The 22,660-nt window shown below is 42.9% G+C and overlaps 1 protein-coding gene across 6 annotated transcripts in view; it reads left to right on the top strand.

Annotated features, from left to right (window-relative positions):
• CSMD3 (CUB and Sushi multiple domains 3) overlaps window positions 1-22,660 on the top strand; it is a 969,186-nt gene that overhangs the window by 86,119 nt on the left and 860,407 nt on the right. For all 6 annotated transcript variants that reach the window (XM_083186712.1, XM_083186713.1, XM_083186711.1 and 3 more), the window contains exon 2: window positions 8,919-9,141. In XM_083186712.1, the coding sequence (XP_083042838.1) occupies window positions 8,919-9,141 (223 nt within the window). The remainder of the gene's footprint in view (window positions 1-8,918; window positions 9,142-22,660) is intronic.

Below are 22,660 nucleotides of genomic sequence, written 5' to 3'. Positions count from 1 at the left end.
GGCATGTTTTTGTTCCTACAGTATTATTAATCTCATTAACATTCATTTCCAGTCATTTCTAGTCAGTTTTGACCACCTCACAGTTCCCAACATTGTTCACTAATTTTGGGCAAAGGCTGGTTACACTAAGGACTAAAGCAGCAGCAAAAACACACGGCAGCTATTTCTGTATAAACACTTGTTGCAATTTAATAATGTAAGAGATCATTAACCAATAAAATATACATGCAAAAAAAGTTTGTCACCAATGCCCCAAGAAAAACAGCACATAAAATAATAAAAGGTCACACTTGTCCTTGGGCCTCACCCCCACCTATATGCTTTATATTATTAAAAAGGATATGCACAGTTTAACAAACCAAGATCTTCAGTGACAGGCACTGCCACTTTTGTGGGTGAAGTGCTTGTGTTTTTTTTTTTTAATGCCTTCATAATGCAAACTACCAATGAGTTTAAGACACCCAAATGTGCTGGTTATCCTCATCTGATTCCTCACCCTCATCAATACTAATATCATCATCATCATTCTCCTCACCACACAATATTATCTAATTCACTTTTCCCACCAATTACATCCAAGTTTCTGTACTTGGATGTAATTGGTGAGAAATGTTTTCCCAGTGTAATTTGTAGTTCATTTTTATGAAGTAGCCTCCTACGCGATCCCTCACAATGGCTGTGCTAAACACTTTTCCCAAGTTATAAGGGGTTCCAAATTGCTTTTTACCCTACTAGGAATGGTCTTTTCAAGCTACTGTAGTTTGTACATTGTCATTAAAATAATCCACTATTGTGCAATGGTTCTTGTTTTATAGGCTTTTTGCTAAACTAGCTTCATCCAAATAATGTTTAATGGTAAAAGGAAGGAAAAAAAGGGGTTATAAAATATGGTTGCACAAGAATATGAAGGATCTCCACACTTGTCATGTGTCAGCTAAATTATTAAACTATAAGGAGGTTTATCTCATGGTGACACCCACATCTGCAGACCATCAGTATCAAATTAAAAAGAAATTCTACTGTATATGTAATTAATACTAAATCAAATATTTTTTTTTTCCTTTATAATGCCTAGTAAGATGTCCTTTAATAGTAATGTTCATTAAAATTTATGTTAACAGTAAAATGCCACAAAATTGTAATGTCCAGTAAGGTATTAGTTACAAGTAATGTCCAAATACAGATGGGGCAGGCCTCTTCCTGGCTGGCGAATCGCCAGAAGGTCTACGCTGGCGATCCGCCAGTAGCCTCGCCAGCCATCAGACTGAGACGTCTCAGGGAGACTGACAGGGTTAGTGGGGGTTAGGGGGGGTGCGGGCAGGCGGCGAGGACCCCGGGTTACCGCCGACAAGCCGGCGGGACCCGGAGGAGCAGCTGGAAGCGCCGTTGGAAGGGGATGTGCGCACCTGTCGTGCGCGCGCGTCCCCTTCTCGCAATCGATATGACGCTGACGGGGGATGGCGGCTGGCGTCGCCGTCGCCATCCCCTGCCAAGATGGGACCTGCCCCATCCGTTTGTGCTCAGTAGGGGTAGTGTCCATTCAGCTACCAAGTTACTAAAATCCGCATTTACACAGTCATTGTTGCCATTTCCTTACTTTTAGAGATTTTTCACAAATTGTACCGCTGCCTTAGAGACTTGTGCTGTCACACAGGCCACCATGATTTCTAATCAATCACTGTCTGTCGCCAAGTGTTATAGAAGCAGCATTGTGTTATCTCCCACCATCAACATTGAAAATCATCCAACTTGTGGGAGAAGATAAAATAAATAAATTAAATCAGTGGTAAAAATAATAGTGAATTTTTTTTTTGATAATTCATAACATAAAAATGTCAAAAAATCCCAAAAAGTGATAGTTTTTGTAGCATCTTACACTATACTTGAGTTACTATACATACTGTAACTCAATAAACATGCTAATTCAATATATTATTATATTTAGCTATAATGAATATATCTGGCCACCTTTTGATTATCTGTCCAACCAGCCACATATTTGATTGGTTGAAATGAAAATCTGGCAATATTTTGAAGCCAACAACAATTACTCCAAAATGCCAAGAGACAGACAAAAACAGTTATTCAGACAATTGAATTTAATCAGTTGTCTTTAATCAATTTGTCAGATCAATACTTTTTTGACATTTTTTCAGTGTTTTTGAGCAAATGGTTTATTGTCTTCCAGGCAGTACCAGATTTTCATTCAAACCAGCCAACTGACTGGCTGTTTGGGCATATTGGACCTTATTCTAATTCATTTGATAATCTATGCATTTGCACGGAGGACCGATGGTGTGCATCTGCAGATGCCGGGTGTGTGAAGGCAGAGTGGGCGGGCGGCAGAGAAGGGCGGGGGGGATTATGTAAATCATCCATTCGCAGGCGTGCTTGAGGGGTTGCACATGCAAAGAGGGGCCGTCCGACACTGCGGGTGGCAGGCAGCGCCTGGAGCCTTGCGAGTCAATCAGAATAAGGTCCATAATCTTAAAGTGGCCAGTTTAACGCAGGAGGTAATAATGAAAAAATATATAAAAAACAGTATAGTATAGAATATAATCAGTAAAGATGCCATTAATATGTGATAATCAACATAAACTATAATTAATTGCAGTTGATACTAAAATCAAAAATTCATGTACATATACTTTAACAATAGAGCAAATATATAGTTATGATTATTGTTTTCAATAATACTGTTGAATTTCCATTGGTAGAAATTGTGTTTTATATTATGTAATATGTAAATTACATGGATCCACCTTAGATTAGTTTTTTTAGAGTTGCTTTTAATCTCAATACGTACACTGTTTTTGGATTTTTTTTTTTATTTTTTATAGTAAATAACTATTGCAAATCTAATTTTTATTACAGCCAGTAATGTGTTATTTATCATTTAATTTGTGTTGTATTATCTTTTAATACTTACATATTGGACCTTATTCAGATCTGAGTGCAGTACAAATTTGTTCAAAAAATGGGCAAAACCATGTGCACTGCAGGTGGGGCAGATGTAACATGTATAGAGAGAGTACGATTTGTGTGAGTTATTTTGTTTCTGTGCAGGGTAAATTCTGGCAGCATTATTTTTACACTGCAATTTAGTTTTCAGTTTCAGCACACCGCACACAAATTTAGCTCTTTCTGCACATGTTACATCTGCCCCACCTGCAGTGCAAATTGTTTTGCCCATTTTGAGAACTAATGTGTTCTGCGATCAGATCTGAAATAAGGGCCATTTTGTATTTTTTAATGATGGCTGTAAATCGCTACATTAAAATTGGCTGTTTTTATCTTCTGGACAGATTATTAAAATAATTATTTAATACGCACCTCTTGTACATCATATGTTGCATATACACTTGGTAAATGTTAAGCAATTTTCATTTAATTTTAGATATTTAAATACATGCATACAATGCTGTATCCATAAATCAACCATTCGATCAGATACAAACATAAAATGTATATATATATATATATATATATATATATATATATTTCAAAATAAGTGGTTACAGTATGGATAAATTAATTTATAAAATGTTCTGAATTGCTTCTTTGCACTTAGAACAACAACGGTGTGAATATTGTCTAAGTATGATTAAATGCTGTTCTTTTTAGAACAATTTAACTCTATATTACAGGTTATTATTTATATAGATTTTTTTAATTAGTGAGACCTACTGTAAACTGAATTTACCATAAAAGAAATAGTTCTCATGATGGAAACTATTGTTACGAAAACAATGGCAATCTAATCCTCGGTGAAGTGTTCAGACTCAACTGCCATAAATGAATGAATAGAAGATAAATATGCAAAACACATCTTCCAATTTGCATTCGTATGAAAGCTAAGATGGTGCTAGTATGGACTATTTCCCTCTAGGAGATGTTTAATTTGAGAATACATTAAAATCTTCAATTAGTTGTTTGTAGGAAGAAGAAACTCATCCATCTTCGAGATATGTGTGGGTGGTCTCCAGTGGATTTGTTGAATGCGCCGCTGTTTAAGGACTCTGTTAAGTGTTAATATGCAACCACCTTTTGTTTTTGTTGCACTTGAATTTGTGACTTAGAAAATTACATATTTTAATAAAAATTATCATTCTCACTTTGCAATCACTTTATTCAATTAAAATATTCTTTCAAAGCATCATCAATAAACTTAAAAATACGTGGTGTCAAGGTTACGTTTGTTACGTTGTAGCAGGAGCAATTCATATTAATAGTGCTACTCCATCTAATATTTACTGTGATTTTAGTTGTCAGTAGGTCTTGAATTAATGAATTTCTGATTTTGCTGTAAATATGAATCGACAAATGTCACTGGTTCTTACAGTGCCGGTATTAAATACAGAGATCTCCGGTTTTCTTTGTTGAAGATAATAAATAAATAAAGTATAATACAGCATAATTTAGTATAAAAACCACAGAGGGCGTGACTAGCACTTAAATAGTATTATTATTAGTATTATTATTAATACTAATAATAATAATATTACTACAGGTCGGGCATCCCGTATCCGAATTATTCCAAAAACCATGTTTTTTTGGAATAATATAAAAAAAAAAAAATTCGTCCCCCCCCCCCAACCCTCTTTTTATACTTACTAAGTTCTCCGGCGTCCATGGCAGGCCTTCAGCATCCTCTCCGGCGTCTCCAGCGGTCCCAGGAGTGCTTTGCGCGATTGCCGGTGACGTCACGCCTGGGAACTCACGCAAACCACTCCTGGGACCGCTGGAGACGCCGGAGAGGATGCTGAAGGCCTGCCATGAACGCCGAGGGACCATCGGGGACCCACCAGGGGCAGGTAAGTATGCCTAAAAAAAGATTATTCCAAAAACCGGAAAATTCCCTTATCCGGAATGCTCGTGGTCCCGAGCATTTCGGATAAGGGAGACTCAACCTGTACTAATAATAATACAAATAATAATCTCTATACAGACGGCAAAAAAATAAGACAATACAGGATAAAATAGTACAGTACAGAGAACAGTACAATACAGGTGTGGTATAGGGGTCCGACAGTCGGGATCCCGACAGTCATTATCTCAACATCGGGATCCCGACTGGCCAGACCCAGACAGCATGGTGAGTGCAACTAAGCCCCTTGCGGGATCGCTGCGCTCGCCTCGCTGTGGACACGGTGGCTACGCGAGCCACCTATTCTATTCTCCCTCTATGGGGGTCGTGGACCCCCACGAAGGAAAATAGCAGGTGGGCGTCGGGAACCTGGCTGTCGGTGTTTTGACAGTCAGGATCCCGATGTCGTGTGAATGCCTGTCGGGATCCTGACTGTCGGGACCCCGTCTGGCACCCGTACAATACAGTATGCAAGTAACAAATAATGTAGCACTACACTCTCAATAGAGCCACTGAAATGCAATGAAACTACTCAAAATAATCTGAAACCTGTGACTATTAGTTTTGGCCCACTAACGATACAAATACTGCATCTCTTTCATATGTAAACCCTGCTCGCATATGCATCACCTGCTCATAATCCATAAAATATCTACCTGTAGATGCTATCCTTATTTGAAATAAGACCATTTTGCTCATATCCAGCATAGTACCAACATCAGTGACCACTTGGACCAGTACATTCATTTTAACTTAACTTTTAACTTAATTTTTGTATCACAAGCAAGGGTTTCTTAACTCTGTCATGACCGGAGTGGTTAGGTGGTGATCGCTGAGGTCTCCGAGGTAAGCAGAAAAGGATACCTGTGCAGTGAGTGACAGGACTGGACTTGACAGGACTAGAATGGACTTGACAGGACTGGAATCTACTAGATCCAGCTTGGCTGCAGAAGAGTATTCTGTGAATATAGCTGATTGATATAAAATACTTGAGTATATACCAGCTAACGTGGGTGTTGGCAGAACTCCTGCACAGAGGCTCGGAGTCCAACAGCGCAGCGGTTTTCACCAAGCCAAGAGGTTTGGGCTTAGCTATGTCTGGCCCTCTGTCAAGAGTACCCATCTATGGAATATGGTCAACGAGATGATTCAATTGTAGTCTTTGGAACAGATGAAGAACAGATCCAGGAATCAGAGCAGTTCATGGTACAGGATCTGGGGATGCCAGAAAGGTCACAGAATCCAGGGATGCCGGAAATGTCACAGATTCCAGGGATGCTGGAAAGGTCACAGAATCCGGGGATGCCAGAAAGGTCACAGAATCCAGGGATGCTGGAAAGGTCACAGAATCTGTGGATTCCTTAAAGGTCACAGAATTCGGGGATGCCGGAAAGGTCTCAGAATCTGGGGATGCTGGACAGGTCTCAGAAACTGGGGATGCCAGAAAGGTCACAGAATCTGTGGATGCCGGAAAGGTCTCAGAATCTGAGAATGCCTGAATAGAATAATAATAACTAAGGATATCAAATTTGGTAATATGGTACCAGGTTGTGTCTGGAACAGATGTCAGGTAGTGACAGGACACCAGGTCTGATCAGCGATGTTGCTCAAGGCAACTTCCTGAGCAGGATATTTAATCCTTTTACCTTGGTAGACTAGCAGGGTGGTAATTGTAATCCCATAACTGGGTTAGAGGAATAACAATTAAAGTTCAAACCAAGAATACTGGATCATATATAGCAGTTACAGCTGTCAGAACACTGGGCTAGAGATGAGTCTCACAAGTGCCTAATCAGGGAGAACTGTAAAATGACCTTCCCCAGCATCCGATATGTAGAATCCTAACAGAGGCTCTGTATGTACCCTAACCCTCTCCCTTTACCCCTAACACTGCCATGCAGCATCCAAACCCTGACCCTCCCCCTGCAGCCTTACCCTAATTCTTCTGGCTAGAACCTTAACCTAACCCCTGCACCCCACCGCCTAAATCTAACCCCACACCCCACAGCCTAAACCTAGTACACCCTTCTAAGTGCCTAGACCTAACCCCACTCCCAGCAGCCCAACCCTAAGTGCCCTACTAGTGCCTAAGCTTAAACCTCTTAACCCTCCTCACACACTAACCAATTAGGATGTCAGCTGTCAGTATTCAAGCATTGGTATCCTGACCACATTCTGGATACATTGATGATTTTAGATTTGAATTTTAAGGCCTTACTCTTTTACTTTTTGCTAAGAAATAATTGTGCCGATGTCTGTTTTCTTAGCGTGAAATTCACATTTCTGGGCTGAAAGCAAACACAATGTTTAGTAAAAGTCTACATGTATTTATTTATTTATTTATTTTTTTGGGGGGGGGGGGTTCTAACATTTTTTATTAGCACTTTCTGACAAAAATACATCCATCTTAATATCAAGCTCTACTTCTAATTTATATACCGAAATAGAAATAAAACAAAATCATATTGTAAGTGCCATTATTATTGTAAGAATACTTATTCATTTTTCCTACTGTATATATCACTGTGATTTCTTTAAATGGTGACAGATGATTTGCTAGAAAATAAGTTGAATTATATTTCATTTACTGTAGCGAACATCTCCATAGACCGCAAGATATCATAATTCATTCACTTTTCTCAATATCCAGTAAGATTATACTTAATACAATTAAGAGTAATATGATTTAGCCTGTTCTTATCCCAATACATAAAGGGTATCATACATTTTAATGTACAATTAAGATATGGCAAATAAGGGTAAATAAGATAATTGACATGTCATTTTATACATGACTCACCTTATTAGCTGGGATTAATTGTATCTTGACAGTATTACTTTTATATCATGGAAAACATATTCCGTGAGCTCTCATTGCTATAAAGAATTATTATCTCAATTTGAATTACTCTTTAACCCCTTTATAAATGAAGCAAGTACTTACTGACCAGTCTATAAGCATCTACATTTTTGTGACATATTTTTGTTTATTTTATATACAGTTGGAATAACTTTTTTTCGGTGTGAGCGGTTTTTGAAGTAGATTATATTTTGAGTAATTTATGTTTTGGTATAGGCATACTATGGAGTGAGCAGTGGCGGTTCCAGAGGTCAAGCTGCAGTACAGTCCAAAATTCAAAAAGTGGAGCCACACCAACTGTCATTGAGTCCCGGCCAGTGATGTTTGGCAGAGGTTGGAGAGGTAGTTGGGATGGCTCCGCTATTTGAATTTTGGACTGTGCTGCAGCCAGACCTCTGGAGCCACCACTGGAACAGGTTAAAACTACAGCTGATAAACAAATGTTACCACTGCTGTATCGGATGTTGTGGCTTCTAGTAATTGTTTTGATACAGAATAGGGACCAATAAACATTGACCGTCCTTGAACAATATACATTTATGTCAGCATAAGGCTACTGCTAACACTTGATTTCCAATAATGAGGGTTTTTCAGAATTGATTGCTGGACTGCGATTTCACAGGCCAGGCGATGATCGAACATCTGTGCATGTGTACGGATTGTAGCGAACATGTGCGAGGCCGTCCGGCGATACCATTAAACATATTTTTTTATTGGAAGCTATTCACAGGTTGGACAGGAAGTCGCCGTTTGTGAGTGGTAACGGTACATTTTCTGGGAGTGTCGTGAGAAAAGTAGGCATGCACAGGAGTTTAAGTGGAGGGTCTGTGACTTCTGCTCCTCCCCCATTTATCCTGTTTCTATAGCACTGGCAGAGTAGGTCAAGGGCGACGCACAGATTGCACACGCTGAGAAAATCATTTGATGCTGAGTGAGCAGCTGATTGCAGACCTCTGATATTTTTACAAGACTTTTGCAGGCCTACACGGTGCGGGACTTCCCTCTGGCGGGATGCTGCTATCTGATACAAATGAACATACAGTAAAAGCAATCTGGTCTTAATTTACCCCCAATATGCTTTTGTTTTCCGATGTATATTTTTGTATTTGTCTCATAATTATTAATATGATGTGATATATAATGATAGATATCTTTGAAAAAAGTAACTATTTCATCTCTTTTCCTTTTCAGGATTTATATATACGTGTGGTGGAACGTTAAAGGGATTGAATGGAACGATAGAAAGCCCAGGCTTCCCGTATGGTTATCCAAATGGTGCAAATTGCACATGGGTAATAGTGGGCGAGGAACAAAACAGAATCCAAATTGCCTTTCAATCCTTTGCTCTTGAAGAAGAATATGATTATTTATCATTATATGATGGACACCCGCACCCTACGAATTTTAGAACAAGGTAATCATGAACACTGTTATTGTTGTTGTCTATGTACAGTATGACAAGGTTGTTTGGTTGGTGTTGACGTAAACTATGCTGTTATATGGAGATATTGTAACTCAGTGGTTCCCACATTTTCTCGATTCATAGCTCTTTAGATCATTATCACTTTTTTGGGTGGTGCCCATCCATAGGATAGAAGATTCTTGCTGAGAAACTCAGCAAGGATTATTAAATTGAGCAGATTGTTCTTACGTGTCATTTTGATCTGTGGTGGTGGACAGGTACATTTTGGTATGTCCACAGTGCTAGTGGCTGCCAATCATATTGATGTGATGATACATTTTATTTGGTTATGGTACACCAACCCATGGCTCCCCAGCAAGTTCTCCGCAGCACCCAAGTGGGCAATGTTATATTATTATTGCTTAACTTATTCGCTTTTACTGCTTTTTTCACTCTTTGTTACCCCTAGTGCCCTTTACCTCATTTTATTTATTTTCCTATGCCATTCATTCACTTGGCTACCTCTTTTCCATTTCTATACCGTCTTTTTTTTCTGTGTTTCTGCACTTTGCTCCTTTACTATCCTTAAAATCATTAATTTTTCTACACTTTCTCCACATACTTCTCTTTCCTTAATCCTTTAAGTGGCAACATCTCTGTGAATGATGTGAAAAATATCCAATTAAAATGCCAGCGTCGCTTACATTTTGTTACATAAATTCAAATAAAAAATGTGAAAAAAAGATTATGGGGTAGATTTATGAAGCAGTGATAAGGGAGGAGAAGTGATAAAGTGCCTGGTACTTTATCACCGGCCAATCAGCTTCTCACTGTTAAGTTACAGGCTGGGTTTAAAATGGGACAGTCAGGAGCTGATTGACCGGTGATTAAGGGCCTTATTCTAGTTCACTCTTTCTGACAAATTCCTTCTTAGGTGGACAAAACCATATGGACTGCAGGTGGGGCAGATGTTACTTGTGCAGAGAGAATTAGTTTTGGGTGGGGTTTTGCTTCAAAGTGAGAACTATATTGCAGTGTAAAAGTAAAGCAGCCAGTATTTACCCTGCACAGAAACAAAATAACTCACCCAAATCTAATTCTCTCTGCACATGTTACATCTGCCCACCTGCAGTGCACATGGTTTTGTCCATCTAAGAAGGATTTTGTCAGAAAGAGTGAACTAGAATAAGGCCCTAAGTACCAGGCGCTTTAGCACTTCTCCTCCCTTATTAATGCTTCAAACATCTACCCCTATATTTCCTATATAAGGTAAACATTACAGGTCATTCTGATGACTAAAAATGTTTGGAAATTTTCACACCAATGTTGACAAAATCACTGAGAGGGTTAACAATTTCCGGTACTTGTTTCCTATCTGGGCGCCCGTCGTGGTGATCGCGGGTACATTTATGTCTGGCCGCGACGCGACCGACGCGATGCCCGCGATTTCCCATTGAAACCCATGTTAAACATGGAAATTGGGTCGGTCGCGTCGCGGCCGGTCATAAATGTACCCGCGATGCCCGCGACGCGATGCACCCGATTTCCCATAGGAATCAATGTTAAATGGCCCGACCGACGCAATTTTACTGTTAAATGCCTCAATGGACCCGATGTGGCCATAGGAATCAATGTTAAATGGGCTACAGAGCCCAAATAGGCACAATTAACCCTTAAATGTACCCCCAAATTTTTAACGCCACCCCACGATCCACGCCAACCCGAAGCGTGGCGAGCGCAGCGAGCCTGCGAGGGGCGGCGGTACGCGTCCTCCGACCTTTTCATGCCCTACTCTCCACGTCGGCGTGGAGTTGAGAATAGAATAGTGTGGCGAGCGCAGCGAGCCACCGCGCCCGAAGCGTGGCGAGCGCAGCGAGCCCCGCGAGGGGACGCGGATACCTTCACAGGTAAACGCGTCCCCTCGCGGGCTTCACAGGTGTCCGTGGCCACGCGGACACCTGTGAAGTCCGCGAAGGGACGCGTTTACCTGTGAAGGTATCCGCGTCCCCTCGCGGGGCTCGCTGCGCTCGCCACGCTTCGGGCTCGGTGGCTCGCTGCGCTCGCCACACTATTCTATTCTCACTCCACGCCCTAGTGGATAGTAGAGCATGAAAAGGTCGGAGGACGCGTACCGCTGCCCCTCGCGGGCTCGCTGCGCTCGCCAAGCTTCGGGTTCACGTTGATGGCGGGGTGGCGTCAACTACTTTTGGGGGGACATTTTTATGTTCAGGGGTGTTTTTGCCCCATTTCCCATTGTTCCCTATGATAATTTGGGGAAATTGATCCATTTAACATTGTTTCCTATGGTAAATCGCGGTCATCGCGGGTAAATTGAGGCATTTAACATTGTTCTCTATGGGAAAATCGCGGGCATCGCGTCTGGCACATCGCACCCGATTTTTTATCGCCCGCGATGCCCGCGATGGCCCCGATTTTACCCCCGATGCCCGCGATTAAAATCGTGGGCGCCCAGATAGGAAACAAGTACCCAATTTCCTTGTACCTTTTTTTCTTTGCTTTCCATAACTTCCTGGTTTTTTCTCCAAAGCTCTCGGCTGAGCACTCTTCTGAATACCCCAAGCATTCTTTGGGGGTTATTCTAGTCCATTCTTTCTGACAAAATCCTTCTTAGATGGACAAAACCATGTGCACTGCGGGTGGGGCAGATGTAACTTGTGCAGAGAGAATTAGATTTGGGTGGGGTTTTTCTTCAAAGTGAGATCTATATTGAAGTGTAAAATCATGCAGTCAGTATTTTCCCTGCACAGAAACAAAATAACTCACCCAAATCTAATTCTCTCTGCACATGTTACATCTGCCCCCCTGCAGTGCACATGGTTTTGTCCATCTAAGAAGGATTTTGTCAGAAAGAATGAACTAGAATAAACCCCTTTGTTAGCAAAGTCTGTCCTATTACATGATTTAATATCAGTAATATTTGAGCAATATAATTCATATTCACAATTTAGTAACTGTTCTAGGAATAGGTAGATAAGTTTGGTTGAATAACAAAAAAAATATATATATATTTAAATTTTATCTATTGTATGTTATTTAAAAGTTTTTAAGCAGATAAAAAAGTAATGGTATATCTCATCAATATTAGTCATAGGTATGCACATTAGTTGCCAAGTTCAATTTCACTAGTGTCATATTAATTCTCTTTAATTATGACCAATTTTCATGGAGTTGTGCTTAAGGGCGAGATGTATTAAGCTGAAAATGCGTTAAAATCCCAGTTTTACCACACTTTCCTATGTATTAAAACCCGGTAGCACCGATCCCATATAGTAGGGTATCGCCACCTTTGGGTGGCGATACCCTATAGAAGCCTTTGGGCTTCTTTTCACCGCCCGCCACTTCTGCCACAACCCTGCTGCCTCGCCGACCACTCTCTCCTCCTCCCTCCGGCTTACCTTCCTGCAGGTCCTCCTGGACCCCGGAAGGTAAACCCCTCCTCCCCCTACCAACGCAGCCGGACGTCCTTCCGGCTGCAGGGGGGAGGAGGAGGTGCCGGGACAGCCACGCTGAGCTGTCCCGGCTGTAAGGGAGCAGTAGGCGGCTAGGAGGTGACAGAGACCCCCCGCACACCACAGTACAGGTATCGCGGGGGGCCTCCGTCACCGCACCGCGATGCCAGTCACATATGTTAATACATCACGGCGGGGGCGTGGCGAAGGGCGGCGATGTATATTAATACATCCCGCCCTAAAACTGAATATAATACAGATAACTACTTCCCAACCCAACTATCTAACAGAATATACAACTCTTTTATCCCAAACAATTGAGCTTTCCGTTGAGTAAAGAGGATAATTTCCCATTCTTTTAGAAAAACTATGGAATATATTTTTAATGTAAAAAACACAGAAAATGTAAACTTCCTGTTATTTAATTAATACATTCGAGACTTAGATAATCCTATATCTTGTGTCTACAGATCAAGTCATGCCAGCAATTGATTTGGGAAGGAATTGATATTTGTCTGTACTGTAAATTAGAATTATCCTTGGATTTTTTCCCCATTGATTGCTATTTCACAGTTTTTCAGCCAAAAGTAAAGCTTAAATGGAAGTAGCAATTATTTTAAATTAAGCAGAGAAAAAGATGACAAAACTTAAAAAGATTGTGTTTTTATGTACAATGGCCCTCATTCTGGTTGACTCGGTAAGTCGTGAAGCTTGCAACTTAATGAGTCCCAAAGGGCCCCGGCGAATTGAAGCCCCCCCCCCACCGCCGTATCCCCTCACAACCATGCAAGCGGATGTGTCATGGAGACACATCCCTTTGCATGTCTCTGCTGCAGGTGGAATCATTCGATGGCCCTCGCAATTAATTGTAAACTGACTTAAATTTGTGGACAGCGAGATGAAGACAGGGTGGGCGGCTTATGTCATTTGACGTCAGCTGCCCCCACCCCGGCACACCTCGTCCTGCTCGCAATCCCATGGGAATGCCCAGCGTTTCATGGGCGACACCTGGGCCCGCCATCCCTGACCGGCACAGCTCCATGTGAAAAGCCTGGCGACATTGCAGATTGCTGCATCCGTTCGCAGTCGGGGTTTGCGACTGCACATAATCCAGTTTACAGACTAGAACCGTAATCACATAATCATTATGCCCCACACAGCACATAATCCCTGCATCAGAACAGGCAATCAAGTGGTATCTTTTTAAGATGGGTACACACTATGCGATATTATGAACAATTTATCATTACAAGGTCATTTGCAATCAGAATTTGCTCACATTGTATAATGTGTACCAGGAATCAAAGTGGTTCTGGAAAGGTGGTGGATCTCATTTCTCTATATCACCTAATTCTGCCCCCTCCCCCCCTGCCATTAGGCAGTGCCAATGCCAGTGGTAGGGTTCTTGGCACTTCCCTGGTTTTTGGTGTCCCTTATTATGCGTTTCTGTAAGAATTACTGTGAAGGGCCAGTTTGAACTAATTCCACTTCACCATTACAGATGGTATGACTCTGTTAGACCCCCCACCCCCCACACACTTTATCCCCTTGTGTTTACACACTATGGCCTTTTTTCTAGTTGACTCGGATGGCTCCGTGTGTGGTCGGATGGCCGATGTTTGGTATTTGAGCATGTGCAGAGCAGGGCCGGCGCCACCACTAGGCAGGTCTAGGCATTTGCCTAGGGCGCCGGCCACTGGAGGGCGGCAGTTCGCCCCTCGCCCCCTGTGCAAAGGTGGTACCTGCCGCACCATCTGGGGAGCGGGCAGGGGGGTCCATGCCGGCTTCTGACAGGAGCCTGCAGTGGTGTCCTTGCCGCGCAGGTACTTGCGGCGCTGTGTATAAAGCTGGCGGCGGTGGGGGGTCCCTGCAGTGAATAAGAAATAACTAGCGCTATCCGCCGGGCTGAGATTCAGCCAATCAGTGTGCGGCCAGTGTTTTCAAAACAGAAGCGCTTCCCGCGCGGCCGCATAGCGCTAGTTATTTCTTATTCACTGCAGGGACCCCCCGCCGCCGTCAGTTTTATACACAGCGCCGCAGGTACCCGCATGGCAAGGACACCACTGCAGGCTCCTGTCAGACGCTGGCATGGACCCCCTGCCCGCTCTCCAGATGGCGCAACAGGTACCCCCCCGGCACCAGGGCGCCCCCACCCCGACTCGCCTGGGGCGCGCCGGTGCCTTGCACCGGCCCTGGTGCAGAGGCATATTTAGGCATGTGCGAACGCGTCGCACGTCCGAACACGGAGTGAGTTCCGTGCAGAAAATGATCGGTCAGCCTGTCCGAGCAGGGGGTGTAGAGAGGCATGAAGGGCTGATTTTGCTCATTACCATATGCGTACGTCCCACGTTTCATGGGCGTTCCCATGAAAATGCTGGGGGTACGTATGGTTATCCAGCCGTGACGCACATGTGGGTGGCAGACATATGACATAGCCGAATGCCAGCTGCCCACCCATATCCCTTCTTTTGCACAGAGAAATGCCAGAGTGGTCTGGAGCACTCGATGCTGCCTGACCACTTGGTCCAGCATTCGATGGTCGGCGACCATCAAATGATGGGGGAGGTTCCCACAGATAGAGGAGGGGTTCACATGAAAAATCCACTTGCGGTCCGTTCAGTCAGTGTCTTACCGCATTTGGACGGTGTGAGCGATCCGTACAGAAGGCGGGGCTAAGAACACTCGGTTCCTGTCTGAAAATACGCATCCGTCCGATTCAACTAGAATAAGGGCCTATATGCTTGGGGTCAGTGACAACATCCCCTGTCATCCATACATGCAGCTCAATTTGAGCATACCTTCAACAACAGCATACTCCTGGACATGGCCACTGATGATATATTGTTGGTCGTTTGCAAGATTGCAAAGTATGTATACACTTTTTCATTTGACCATGAGCGCAATAGAAATTATTGACAATATTATTTTGTTTGCACATCCTATAATGTGTACCAAGCTTTAGTGTTGAACAGGGTAGGGAATGGTGTAATCAAGGAATCCACTGTTAATTCATAGTACTATACACAGTCAAAGTGGCTGGAACATTACAATAATAGAGTAGATTAATCAACATCTCCATTGTCACCCAATGTAGACCTCTTGTACGAAAAACAAATAGAAATAATACAGTAAACTTTAGTTCTGCATCTTTCTCATAGAAATAATACATATATTCAATATTTGATGAACTTACGCATCAATAGTATTCATTTATTTGCAAAAACTGAAACATGTCTCAGATAATGCAGTTGTCTTGATATATGGTGCCAGATGTAATATTGTCCGAGTTCAGTGGCTGAGCAGGGTGCCGGCTGAACTCTGACATTTTTTTAAAGGGGCAATCATTTGCAAGGCACGGTTTTGCCTTGTAATTGATTGCCCCTTTAAAAAAATGACCGAGTTCAGCCGGCATCCCGCTCAGCCAATGAACTCAGACGCTCGCCCATAGTCTTCAAAAAGTCAATGTTTTCCTTCAAAAGTCTTCCTGTGTATTACCAGCAAAGCAAAAAATATATTTATTCCAATATTCTTCTATTATTATTATTCTACTGTAATACAAGAACATGGCTCAAGTTACCGAATATTCTTTCGAACTAAACTGGGACAATCTTCTGTATCACAATCTTCTGTATCACAAAATATACAGTACTGTATGTTATTACTTTTATTTTTCTGTTCCTCTAAACATGTTGACAAAAACATCTACTTTAACTTGCTGCATTATTGGCCTCCAGCAGATTAATACATAACAACTCTCCTGTGCACCGGGAGCTGTGTTGTCTTGAACTTTGAAATATTCAAATGAGAAAAGCAGCCACAATTGTCAAGTCCAATAACATGCATACAAAACGAACTCATTTCCTTACTCTTGAAACTCCAATTACCAGGAGTGTGAATCACTCATTGCATTTAATTGCTCTCATTAGACGACCCTTGTTCTTTCCCAGTGGGAATATGGGAGTCCTGCTACATGTTGAAATTAACTCTGATAGGTCTAATCAGAAAGCATAACATTGCAATACTTGCCTATAGATTGGAAATGAACGATACAAATCTGGCAAAATGCCGTAAACTTCAAGGGAGGTTAGAATTGTAGAGCAGCCATATTTACCAATAAATATATTCTAGTTTGGCAATAAGATGCATATTTCCTTTCATGTGTTCTATTCTAATTCACATAATGAACAGTTGGGAAGGTGGTGATTGATGCACTTTTTTGTGTTCTGATTGTGCACAGGCTTTGATTGGACCACTAGGGAAATCCCTGGATACCTGAAGTCTCCACCCCTTCCTCTAATGTCAGGTTCCGGAGAGTGCATATAAATGATACATTGTTACTCTTTTATATGGTCTCTTATGGCTGTCCAAGTCTATGTGTGCGCTGGTATCACCCCGTACTAACTGGCCAGTCCCCCTTAAGGATTGTCCACTAACAATGCATTTCCTCAGTGGCCCCAACCCAACAATGTATACATACTTCTTCTCCAGGTACAGATCAGAGTTTGGGGGTTGAAAGATGCATTTCAAGAAGCTACATTTAATTGATATAATAATAGAAACACAAATGAAGTGTACCCAAGCAATAAAACAATCATAGCACATTATTTTTTTTATCTGTACTGAAAGACTGAGGGGTAAACTTATTAAGATGGAAGTTCTAATGAAGATGAGGGTTGAAATGTAATAAAGTGGGAAAAAAATGGCGTGGGGCCCCCCTCCGAGCATAACCAGCCCCGGGCTCATTGAGCCGGTCCTGGTTCCCCAAATATGTGGTGAAAAAATAGTGGGAATTCCCCATATTTAGGAAACCAGCACCAGGCTTATGGACTGGTCCTGGTTCCAAAAATACGGGGACGAAAAAACTGGGGTCCCCCATATTTTGGAACCAGCACCGGGCTCCAACAGCCAGCGGTGTTGTGCCAAAGCCAGGGGACACTTTTTATGCAAGGTCCTCCGGTCTAACTATGATCACCCTGGCTGGTCAGCCCTGGACGGGGTACCTGATGGAATGGGGACCCCCCAATATAGAGGCCTGGGGTTGCCCCCTGCACCCATGGGCGGTGTTGCAGGGCTAATGAATTTGTGTAAAAAAAAGTTACAAAAATTGTTTTTCACAAACCACAAGTCCCAGCATGCGGGGCTTTAATGTAGAAAAAGAGACACACAAAGAACAGTACAGGTACAAGTCACCCGCCCCATATCCAGCTACAACACCAACTTCATCCGGATTGAGGAGGAGGCTGCGGCCAGGGAGCGCTGTCAGCGTGTATTTACAGATGGTTGTGTGTGCAACCAACAGGGCAAAACGGAGGGGCGGGGGGACAAAATCTGCTGATGGCCTGACTGCGAGACCCCCTTTGAGCTGCTGCTGTCATGTTTGCAGCTGAGTGACTGCTGTAAACACTGGTTAGCCAAATAGAAGTGTACTCCTCAGACTTGCACATTGGGCACTGAGGAGTATACTTCTATTTGGCTTACCAGTGTTTATTTTTCCTGATATTGGAGAATTGAATTGTGCATTGTGTTCAATCTTTGGGGATCAAGCCAGATATACACATATTAGAGGAATCAATTGTGATCCCATCCCACTCTTTGAATCCATCCATATATGGTGAATATTATTAGCCATAATTTGTTCCAGAATTTAAACTGATACTCTATGATGCTATTAATGAAGGCGGGAAAGAACACCCATTGATAAAGATTTTTCTGGGACATTCATATGTTGCAGTGAAATTACAGTCAGTGGAAAATTGATGAGCTTAACAAAAGTACACAGTAGAATATCATTGCTGGTTCAAAGGATTGACGGAGATTTGTGTAACGCACCCCTGATGAAGTCTTGTATGGAGACAAAACGCGATGGGCTTATGTGTACATCAACTGTATAAGAAAAATCCTCTGACAAGAAAAATTTAAAATAATTTTGTTTTAATGCCTATATTTTAAATAAATGTTTTATATTTGAAAATCTTGTCTATGGATATATAAAAAACTTTGAAAAACTTGGGAAAGATAAGTAAATAATGTTGAAAGATAGGGCGCTATATAACACTTATATGGAGATATATATATATATATAATATATAAATATATATATATATATATATATATATATATATATGCATACTAATGCAATGTATTTGCACGATTAGTGTGCCCATGACTGAGACGCACAAGTATTTATGCATCTACACACTATTAAAGTCCGGTTGGGACTATTTGCAGCCCAGCATCCCAAGCAGCGTGTGTGTGTGTTAAAGCCCCTAGTCCAATTTGTGTTTGACATCCCACCCGAACCGATGTGCGGTCCCGTGCATTGGACTGGAGTCGGACTGCTTGATTGCACGTCCGACTTGGACCCCATCCCTGCAGGCGGAGAATGGGGTTGCATGCGTGTCGTCACATGTGAAGGTGACCATACACTAATGTGTACTGGTTATTTTAATAAGTAATAATAAGTAAAATCTGTGCGGCCCTGTCTGTCTTTTTAGCACAAAGTGGGTGATTCATTTGTTTAATGGGTGCCCGAAATTGCATTTTCCCACTAGACGGGCGTGGTATGCAAATGTTTGAGCAACCATTGTTTTATCATACTGATTGTACCCATAAATGTTGGGTTTAACTGCACAAAATGGCTAAACCCAACTAAAGTGCTTCCCGTTTCGTGAACACTTACATTTGGGATACTTGATGCACATTTTTGTTCGCAGTTAGGATCGCTGTGAGCAGAAATATCAATGCAGCCAACAGGTGCGTCTATACAGCAGCACAATTAAATAGCTGCTAACGGGCTCCCTCTAGTGGAGGTCACCCATTCAACAATTTCTTCACCGCCAATGGGTTTTTTTTTTTCAGAATCACCAAGTGACCCTAACTTGAGGTAGTTGTTCTAATCATTGAAGAGAGATAAAGTGGAGAGAGATAAAGTACCAACCAGTCCGCTTCTTACTGTAATTTTTAATGCACAACATGTAACATTGCAGTTAGGATCTGATCACCGGCACACCCAACTTTCCCCACCATGCCGGCAGGACACTAACCTGCAGGAGGGACAGTGGGAGAGTCTCCAATTAGCAGAACTGTCCAGCCTTAATTAGGACAATTTAGAAGTATGCTCTATGGGCATTTGCCAGGTTCAACTGTTCTCATCTTGTTGCGCCATGCAGCATGTCACAATGCGCATGTCCATGCATACATATTGCGGCTTGAATTTGCATGACTGCAAATATAGATATATAGATGCTGACAATGGTCATCCTATTCCTGGCACATTCAGCAGTGATGTACGGTACACCAGTGATGGGCTTTGTGGCAGCGTCCTCCTCTGAATCAGGCCTTCAGTCTCTCTCCCAGCCCTGCCACCTCCACCTTGTAGAAATGTCAAGGCTATAACTGCACTCCCGAGTCCCTCATCATCTCCTACCTTGACTCGTGCATCTCCTGCTATCAGAAGCCCCTTCCTGAAACCTTCTTTGTATTCATTATGTGTGTCTTGTTTCTTGTTTGTATGCTTGTATCGCCCACTGTAAAATTACTCCAGAACTGATTGATTACAAGGTTATTTTATGTTGATATAGAGATGAAATCGGCCTCTTTCCAAGACTTTGGCCCAGCTGACACTTTAGCTGAAAACGCACACTCACTGGTGCACGAAAAAAGAGATTACAGCAGACCTAAATGATAAAAATACATAGGAAAAGCTTCATAAATAAAAACCAATTAGTTAGAAAGCAGGTGCACCAAATCTATAAAGTCCCTGAGAGTTACTGTTACTTATTGATGTTCTCTGCAAGATGAGCAGTCGAGGCAGTAAGAAGTTAAAAGGACAATTTTGGAGGTCTCCTCCCAGGAACGTTGTCTTCCAATTCCTTATTACTTTCCTTAAAGTAAAAATAAGTAACATAATAAGGTACTCTTTACCTAGAAGGGCACCCATCGCGGTCATCGCGGGCATCGCATGTACCAAAAAATCGCATGCGATGCGACCGACGCGATGACCGCGATTTCCCATAGGGAACAATGTTAAAAGGCCCACAAAGGACAAATAGGCACCCTGAAGTGTGAAATGGCCCCCCCAATTGTTAACGTCACCCCACGATCAACGTCAACCCGAAGCGTGGCGAGCGCAGCGAGCCCGCGAGGGGCGGCGGTACGCGTCCTCCGACCTTTTCATATCCCCACTATCCACGTCGGCGTGGGGTTGAGAATAGAAAGTGGCGAGCGCAGTGAGCCCCGCAAGGGGACGCGGACACCTGTGAAGGCCGCGAGGGGATGCGGACACCTGTGAAGGCCGCGAGGGGACGCGTATACCTGTGAAGGTGTCCGCGTCCCCTCGCCACGCTTCGGGCTAAGTGGCTCGCTGAGCTCGCCACACTTTCTATTCTCAACTCCACGCCGACGTGGATAGTGGGGGTATGAAAAGGTCGTAGGACGCGTACCGCCGCCCCTCGCGGGCTCGCCACGCTTTGGGTTGACATTGATCGTGGGGTGGCGTTAACAATTGGGGGGGGCCATTTCACACTTCAGGGTGCCTATTTGGCCTCTGTGGGCCATTTAACATTGTTCCCTATGGAAAATCGGGTCAATTGGGACATTTAACATTGTTCCCTATGGGAAATCACATTCATCGCGTCGGTCGCATTGCATGCGATTTTTTGGTCGCATGCGATGCGACCGACGCAATTTTTTTCCCCGTACGATACCCACGATCGAAATCGTGGGCGCCCTTCTAGGTAAAGAGTACCCATAATAATTTCCTGGTGATGCAGATCAGAGGGAAGTACGATCTTGGGTAGAAAGTAAAGTTTATAGGTACAGCCAAACAAAATATGGTTTGGTTCGTTGGGCCGATAGGGTCTACAACAACGTCAAACGGTCAACACGCACAAGGTGAACTCTCCTGTTTCCATTCTTAGTCCGCATGGATGGTAAAATATGAAAAAGTTCAAAGAAATTCAAAAACAATAAAAATCCCGAAAAACTCGTCCATTTCATGTGTCGACCCTTTTGTGGTTGACCTTTTGCTTGCGTCAACCTTTTTTTCATGATAACCTTGTGCTAGTTGACCTAGCAAACAGTATTAAGGTATGTATTGATGCTGATAGTGGGCATCTCATCCTTGGCACGTTCAGCTGATGAACACCAGGGAAGGGCATTGTCGCAGCATTAGCATGGGCAACAACCAATAGAAGCTGCATGCCCACAATTTGACCGTGTTGGCTTAATGCATGTTGACCAGTACTGGTTGCACTATTCATTGTCATCCTAATAACTGTCGACCTAGAATCCGAATACCCAAATAACAGTACAAAATAAACAAAACCTACAGTAGCAGGATTCAATGCAATTCAAAACATGAGCTGAGTGTGCTGAGCCTAGCAATCAGGTTAACGACGCCCCACTGAATGCACTCTCCCACACGCAGTTTCAATCCCTTTGCAGGGCTGCGAGCGGAAGTGTACTCACACACATCCGTCCGTTAGTGCCTGCACAGAGGAGAAATCCTTCAATGGTTACTTATTACCGAGCGATTTATCCTCCTCTGCCTGTTGCTTGCAGCCGCCACATGACCCAAGAGTAACTCGTCGGCAGCTTGCAGCAATGCTCTGCCCACCTGAGCATGCATGGAGATCGGGTTGGGGGGGGCACCGGTGTCATCTGCCCACCTGAGAATGCAAGGAGATGTGTATGCTCCCTTCACATGCGTCCGCACAAGTGAAAAATCTTTCGATGGTCGCCAACCCGCCAATCAGTCTGACTTTTAACTTGGCCGGAGATGGATGAATTTAGAGTGGGTTCTGATGTCATAATGCCCTCTGTCCGCCCCCTTCCTTGCCGTCACAGTGCGAATGCCTTAGTGAGTGTGATAATAACCAAAGGTGCTCGCACAGGGGATTCTCACATCTGCAGACCCCATCATCGTAAAAGGGGACAAATTCAGCCCCATCCGAATAGGTTGTAATCAGGCCCACATAGCCACACAGTCAGCACTGGCGGAACCACAGATACACAGATATATATTTAAAGAGCACGGTGTAATGTAGATGAATTCTAGGTCA

This window comes from Crinia signifera, chromosome 5 (assembly GCF_055691185.1).
Source record: "Crinia signifera chromosome 5, ASM5569118v1, whole genome shotgun sequence".
Taxonomy (NCBI): Eukaryota; Metazoa; Chordata; class Amphibia; order Anura; family Myobatrachidae; genus Crinia; species Crinia signifera.
Note: the sequence above shows the minus strand (reverse complement) of the source record. Positions and strands in the feature narration are given on the sequence as shown.